This window comes from Etheostoma cragini, chromosome 20 (genome assembly GCF_013103735.1).
Source record: "Etheostoma cragini isolate CJK2018 chromosome 20, CSU_Ecrag_1.0, whole genome shotgun sequence".
Taxonomy (NCBI): Eukaryota; Metazoa; Chordata; class Actinopteri; order Perciformes; family Percidae; genus Etheostoma; species Etheostoma cragini.
In genome coordinates, this window is record NC_048426.1 from 2104254 (window position 1) to 2112234 (window position 7981).

The 7981-nt window shown below is 40.7% G+C and overlaps 1 protein-coding gene across 1 annotated transcript in view; it reads right to left on the reverse strand.

Moving 5' to 3' along the window:
• The window catches only part of LOC117936250, a 4398-nt gene extending 299 nt beyond the window's left edge, over positions 1–4099 (reverse strand). Inside the window, exons 1-3 of the mRNA XM_034859127.1 lie at positions 3945–4099; positions 1938–2355; positions 1489–1606 (exon numbers count right to left, since the gene is read on the reverse strand). Coding sequence (XP_034715018.1) covers positions 1489–1606; positions 1938–2355; positions 3945–4032 — 624 coding nt within the window. The 5' untranslated portion in view covers positions 4033–4099. The remainder of the gene's footprint in view (positions 1–1488; positions 1607–1937; positions 2356–3944) is intronic.
• Between the last annotated feature and the right edge of the window lie 3882 nt (positions 4100–7981).

Here is a 7981-nt window from a genome sequence, read left to right on the forward strand (position 1 = left end):
ATCCCCCCAGTGTCTCTTTAAAAGAAGGAAGTTTATGACGCATTATGGAGTTGTTTTTTCCTGAGGGGGTAAGTGAGCGTCTACGAAGCATAGCTTCCCTGGCGCCATTTTAATACCACCTAGCATTCATTAGCATCCCATTGACTCCCATTCATTTTGACGTCACTTTGACAGTGAATAACTTTACATCTGAAGCGTTTAAAGACTCTGTTTGTCCGTTGTTCATTTCTAAAGAAACACAACAATGTATAAAAGACTCCATTACCTTGTAGCTCACAATATGGCTCCGTAGCAGACGTTTTTCTAAAAATAGGCTAATGATTTTGTCATAATCAAGCAATTTGCTGTCGCATAGTTGACAAATCACCATAGTGTCAGGAGTAGCTCGCAGACAGTTTGGACTTCATCAACTGTTTAGGTTTAATTACTAACATTAACTAGCGTGTTAGTTAGCAGTAATTAGCCTGTGCCTATGTTAATGTCAACTAGCATGTTAGTTAGCACTATTTAACCTTTGTCTATGTTAATGTCAACTAGCATGTTAGTTAGCAGTATTTAACCTGTATCTATCTACCTGTATGTCAACTAGCATGTTAGTTAGCAGTAATTAGCCTGTGTCTATGTCAATGTCAACTAGCATGTTAGTTAGCAGTAATTAGCCTGTGCCTATGTTAATGTCAACTAGCATGTTAGTTAGCAGTATTTACCCTGGGTCTATGTTATCTCCTGACATATACCTACCTCTCCGTCTCTGCTGATGGGGAATGATTGAGATTTCTCTTGGCACACACTGCAAATTATTTGGTGTGTTCAACTTTACACTGTAATCTTAAATCAAGCAAGCTTATCAAGTGAAATGACCTTGCTTCATGGACAGATCATTTAACTTGTTTTGCGTACCTTTTCCCTCAGATTTAGGATTTTATCTTATTTTTCGACACCCAGTTTTTGCAGTGCAGCTACCAGCAACAGGTTGCTCACGTCAATTTATGTATACAGACTCAAAGCTAAACATTTGGCAGTTAGCGTAGCAATTCTGAAAACACATAAATCCCCAAACTTATTGGTGTTTTCAGTACAGTAATCAGTGAAGTAATGTGTTTATAAAATAGATTTTTTGAGATTAGACTTCCTGAAATACCAGAATGTTCCTTTAAATGTTAATTTAATAGATTTTTACAGCCTCAAAACACAAAGTGGCCATAATATCTTTGTGTTTACTTGGACATAAGCTGAGATTGCTGCTTTCATTTATTTTCATGTCCCTAATGTAGAGGCACCCTGTTACCAAGTAACCACAATATTTTCACCACAGTGATGCATTGTGTCCTGGGAATTAACCTACTCCCATTACACAAAGACACACATTAATACATATCTCATAACAAGGTGTAGAAGGCTAAAACAGGTATGTAAGCTGTTCGAATTGTGCCACCAAATATAAGCATAATCCGCCCAAACACTGTAAGAGGTAGGCAGTATTCTCACCATCACATGTCCCAGCAGTTTGTCCTTTGCTTTTACCGCCAACTCTGTGAACACCAGCATGTCAACTTTTTTCATGGGATCCATTTCTTGCAGGTCAGGGTGACCACATGGCTCCTGGCTGGGAAAGTCCCACAAACATTAAAATTAGAAGTGGGAAGCTGCATGTGTCACATCTGTATCAAATATATGCTGTTCAGAAATAATAAGAGTTATCCACAAATAGCCACGGTGTTTTTAAACAGCAGCATTTACAGCAATAAATGCGTAGAACACAGACGAATAACATCATTTTACTTTTTGAGCTATATGTACCAAATGGTTCATGAAAACAGCCTGAACAGGGTGAATTAGAAATAAAGGCTTGTCTCTTTTAAAAGCCCACTTAAAATAAAAGGCTCTACAGTTGATATGATGAAAGATACAGTAGGTAAATATGCAGAGATAGATACCTCAGATATGTATCTCGGAGCCACAGCATCAGCTCAAAGCAATTCTTGGAGGAGCTGCTTTGGTTGAGTAGATCATGGAGGTGTTCAAATGTCTTCCGTTGGTAGCTTTCAATCAGACACTCCATCAACCCCATTTGTTTCAACAGGGGACCCAGCTTCACAAGCTCTTGGTGCACAGTGTCCTGCACATCCAACAGGTGCCGCAAGAGGTTCTGGTCCACGTCTACCGGTGGCTTTGGGAAATGCTGGGACACAGAGCTTTGTATGAGGCGTGTGCGGTCGGCATCAGGGGGCACACCCAGATGTTCAGCTAGTTGCTGACTGCTGATCTGTTCTTCACTCTGCAGGTGTTGTTCCTCGTTCCTGTTGGAATTGTTCTGAGCCACAATGGCACAACAGGTACTAGCCGGTTCCATATCTATTAAAAAAGTCAAATGCAAATTTGTCATAGTTTATTGTACGCTGTAAATATTGCTTTTAAATACAAATACATTATACGTGTATATCATAGAATAGAATGCCTTTATTTATAAGTGCAAGATCTGTGCAATGAGATTGAAGCAACCCATTTACAGTGTCCACACAAAATATATAAATATGAAATATAAAAATTTAAAATGGAAGTAGTGCAGAAAAAATGGAATGGGAATGTAGTGCACAGTCCTGAGAGCAACTATATACATATATAAAGTAGTAGAAGGATAAAGGGTTTGTAGACGTGTATGTTGTGTTGTGTGTAGGAATTATTACGCACTAATTTGAGATAAGCATTTGTACTTCACTTGAGTCCATTCACACACATATATATATATATATATTTTTTTTTTTAATCTCATGTTACTTTCTCCTTCTACTTCACCGAAAGCATTGCACTTTTACTTTGTAATTATCTATGGCAATATTTTGACAATCGATATTCATGTAAAAAATATTTATGGTTCCGAAAGATTTGTAATTTTTTTTAATAATGTTAATGTTTTAGTTATAATGTTGAGGTTTGGACTGTTGGTTGGACAACACATAAATGAAGGTGTCACTTTGGGCTATAGGTAACTGTGACTATATAACAGTTGTCACTATATTCAGAATTCTAACAAAACATCTATCCATGCTGAAAATAATCAGCCGATACATCAATAGTGGAAATTTGCCATGGAATTTGGCAGAGAAACCCCCTCAGATAATTCATAGTGAAATCCTCAGTGGTCCTCTGACTTTTTGTCTAGCGCCATCATCAGGCTAAACTTTCACTTTGTCAAATTCTTTGGTTAATGTTCAAATTTCTGCAAAACTAATGCTATTCTTAGCAGCCTTAGCTGTAATTGGTCCTGTGTTTAGTCCTAAATGTAAAAACCTTAGGATGCTAGTCTTGTTTTATGTATGGGCATACACACCATTAATCCATGCTCAGGTTTCCTCCTGATTCTGCTTCATCTTGTTCTAGGCTGCCATGCACTGTTTTACACTCAGTCATGAAGCAGAATAACAGCTTGTGTAGTGTAGTGTAGTGTGAGGTGTGCATGCCGACACACCTCAAGGGTAAATTAGGTCACATTCAGTGTTTGTTCAGGACAGGTACACAGGAATTCCCCCAACATACCTGAGACAGTTTGAAAAGGTCTGATTTGAATGGCATGGTTACAGTTCTTAATTAATAATCCCAAACCATCCCAGTGGGAACAGTTTAATTTTTTAAATATCTCTCTTTTCTCTTGAGACACACTTCAATAAACCTGTTTTTGGAGGGGTGATTCAGAAGAGAAGTCCCAGTAAAAGTTTGTTAATTTCAAAACTCCGTTTCTAGGCTGTACATTTCACACTTATACAAAAATGCTGTTTCCAATTATTTAACCAACCTCATCAAGTTGTGTTGAAATAAAGCTCCACGCTATCAAGACCGACAGTAGGAATTATAGAGGATAAGAGTTATAGTCTAAGTAAAAAGAAGCCGACTCGTGCTTTCAGCTACGCAAACAAAGAAAACTCATAATCATAAAAGAGTCTTACCATCATGTTTGTTGTTGTTGTTGTTATTCTCTAATAAAGGTCTCCTGCTGTCCCTCCTCCCAAATTTTGGCTTCCACAGTTTCATCATCAGTTTGAAAGGTTTTGCACAGGGTTGTACCTGCAAGCTGCTGTCTCGGAGTAGTTGCACGCTTCTGCTCAGGACTGGTTTCATCTGTGAGTCAGCAGCTCTTTTTTATCCCGGCAGATAGAAGGGGCATTCCCATAACATCATCCACGCTGTACTTTCATTTTCTAGTCGGACTCGTTCCAGCATGTGAAAGTTGTTGCATCATCCACAACGATAACATACAAATACTTTGGATGCTGCTGCTGCTACCACTTCAGAGCTGCCAACTTTCCACCAAACCTTGGAGTGAGATTTGGGGGGGCCGACCCATATTTTGCCGCGTACAAAGGTCTTTAGCCTTCAGGGTTTAAATTGGGATTTGTTATATGTGGGGGGATGGGGCTCTCCCTACGGGGGTCTGGGGGTGTGCCCCCCCAGGGACAAAAAATTGAAAAAATACACCATTAAATGGCTCTTTCTGGAGAGTTTTTTTGCAAAAAAATTTAGAAATCAAGTGTTCCATGATATGTGCAAAACTGTAGGGTTACGAACCTTTGCATTGTTGTAGTATCAACAGGTTTTAGGGCATTTAGCATTTACATTATTAATTTCTAATGATATAAGAACTGACCCAGACATGTGCCAAACATAATGAGCCACATGAAGAGACAGGAGCATATGTCAGCAACAGCTGAGAAGATTTGGGTCTGTGGTGAACAGGTCCAGGGTCCCTGGTGTAGGGACCAGGGACCCAAAGTTAAATTAATGTTGAGGGATCAACTAAGACCACTGAAATTCTAAAGAAGGAGAACCACTGAGTTACATAAATTCTTATCCTTTAACCTTTGTGCCAAGGCTCAGTAATTTTTGGCCCTCATCCTTTGTGCCCCCCCCCCCACACACACTTACTGTATTTACTTTTTAGTGAAAATAAAGACTATTGTTCATTTTATGAAACATTGAATGAATTATTTACAGTTACATTTAGAGATGCACAGAGGTTAGGGAAGCACAATAAAGGCCCAACGTTGCAGTATCGTAAATATAGTATAGTATACATAGTTTTTGTATATATAGTATAGTATAGCTCAGATGTGTTTCATCAGATTTCTGTTCATGTTTAAAACTTTGTGCACATTCAAAATATAACTCCTCCCATCTCTGTTGTCCAAGATTTGGAGAGTTGTAATATAGTCTGCTGTGCATGTTATTGCTCCGCCGATATGGTGGATCTCATTCAGACCGTCGCGCAGACACAGAGGCCCATTTGGTTCTCTGGTGGTGAGACATCGGGGGTGTGGCGTGTGAGCGTGTGAAACCAGTCAAATGCGTGTGTCTCACGGCCAATGCGTGAGAGTTGGCAGCCCTGCTACTACCACTAGCCTACTGCTACGATAGTATGACATCATAATAATTGAAATGGAAACAAAAGTCCCTGACTTGAATTGAACATGTGACGTTCTGATTATGTGGGATCACCTTGGAGGAGAGGACATTCCATACAATCTGCATAAATCTTCGTCATGAGAAGACATTTTGGCTGACAGTAGGAAAAGCAATGATGTAAACAATGTCCCTTAAACCATTTGTACATAATTCAGTCCAATTCAATTTTATTTATAGTATCAAATCATGACAAGAGTTATCTTGAGACACTTTACAGATAGAGTAGGTCTAGACCACTCTATTATTTACAAAGACCCAACAATTCCACAAATTCCCCCAAGAACAAGCATTTAGTGAGACAGTGGGGAGGAAAAACTAATTTAGGGAGAAACCTGGGACAGACCCAGGCTCTTGGTAGGCGGTGTCTGACGGGGCCGGTTGGGGGGGTGATGAACAGTGGCAACAACAGTCCCAATAAAGATAATGGAACAGTGACTACAAATGGTAGACCTAGTAGGCAAAGTAAGCACTGTAATCCGGGGGGGTGGAAGTAGGTCAGTCAGTAGAGAGGTGGGTTGGAAACCAGAGTGTTGCTGGTTCAAGTCCCCGTTTGGACTGAAGTTCAGAGTGTGGTTGGTAGCTGGAGAGGTGCCAGTTCCCCTCCTGGGTACTGCCAAGGTGCTTGAGCATTAGTGCATAAATAGGTCCTGAGTGTGCGTGTGTGTATTTCAGGCCTGTGTACATTGCTATTTCCCCATAGGGGGTCTTATTTAATTAAAATTATATTTATTGCCCTGTATAAGAACACTCTGGTCGGCACAGGGAGGAGGTCGGGGGGGATTGGCAGCTCATTAAACACAGCTCGTTTTCAAGCCTGGGGTCGAAGTGTGCAGCCTTGGGAACACACAAGCCTTTCACCCAGAAAATGTGTTCTGGGAGTGTTTTAATCCAAACCAAGATCTTTTTTTTGTTGAATTGTTGAACCTTAACTGTTGTCGCCGCATGATTTGTCGGATAAGCTCAACTGCCACGTCCCCTGAGAAGGCTGACAGCCCATAGTGCTCGTAGCCGGCTCCCAGTAACCTTTTGTCGGCTAAATTTAACTGCAAAGACCGCGAAACGAAGCTATCCGGTTCATGTTGAATAACGAGGATTGAGCGAGTCTGCCAGAGTTGACCAATGTGTGTGAGCAGGGGCGTAGCACAAAATTCTGGTCCCTGTAGAAAGGCATTCTCTATGGCCCCTGGCCCACAGCTATTCATTCCAGCATCTTTTCGGATCCTCCTCACATGAGGGCCCTAGGCCCTCGAATTTGACTGTATTTTTGTTGTCTGGGTCTCAGGGTCAAAGGACAGGATTTCACAAACAGCACGTTTTGTCTTTGAATATGCGGTTGCAGATTATATATGTGACTATTTACCATGTGAAAAAGGCCGGGTTTGCTCAGTTGGTAGAGTGGGTGCACATGTGTAGGGGTTTGTTCCTCAGGGTGGGCTCCGACCCTTGGCCCTTCTTTCTCCTCTTTCAGGCCTTCAGGGTAAATGGAATATTCATCCTTGTCTTGTTTTGCTTACCCTGAATGGAGGAAAGAAAAGGGAGGTGGAGTCTTTGTTCACAGGTATGTGTGTACTGTTAGATAGCAGGCAGGCGTGCCACTGTACTGAGTCATGGTGGAAAGGTGTTTGCAAAAGGAAAAAACCTTCACTTATACACGTACAATTTCTCATACTGGCAGATTGTTATGAAAATGAAAGGCATCCAAAGCTAATTTGAATGTGAAACTGTTTCCCGGGTTCATTTTTTAAGTCCTTCCCCATGACATTAATTTACTGGGATGTTCAAATTTAAACACAGAATGATCCATTATGTTGATATAATTATTTACAGTGTAAAACATGTCTGAAGTTTCTGTGGGTGTGTTTGAATGAGGGAGACGGAGCCGTTGAGGGATTCTCAGGGACATTCCCCGTCTCCATACACACAGAGAGCACGGGGAATATCTATTATCTATGTTCAAAAGAGCTGGATAGTGCATTTACTTCAAACAAAGTATTACCCAGTTCTGGAGTTTTGGAATGAATCTCAAATGCTTCTCAACCACAGGCTGGTGCATTTAAATGTTATGTGGTTAGAATGTGGGGAGAGGGGTGGAGGGGGGAGAGGGTTGTGATGCACAACAGAGTCCAGTTTGAAAATAACTTATCACAGCAGCAGCATCTCAAAGGAGGGCCTGAGTCCTCCAGAATAAGCAACATAAAGTACCACATAAATGTGTAAAATCAAATCAAACAACAGAGGAAGCACTTGAATATAGAGAATGACACATTTAAGGTTGCATGACATGGGGCTCATTAGATGCTTTTATATAGACCTTAGTGGTCCCCTAATACTGTATCTGAAGTCTCTTTTATATAGACCTTAGTGGTCCCTAATACTGTATCTGAAGTCTCCTTTATATAGACCTTAGTGGTCCCCTAATACTGTATCTGAAGTCTCTTTTTCAAAATTCAGAATTACAGTCACAATTACCTTTCCTTGGGATGTGCCTTTTCTGAGTCTGTAGCTTTTGAGGAGGGGGGGGGGG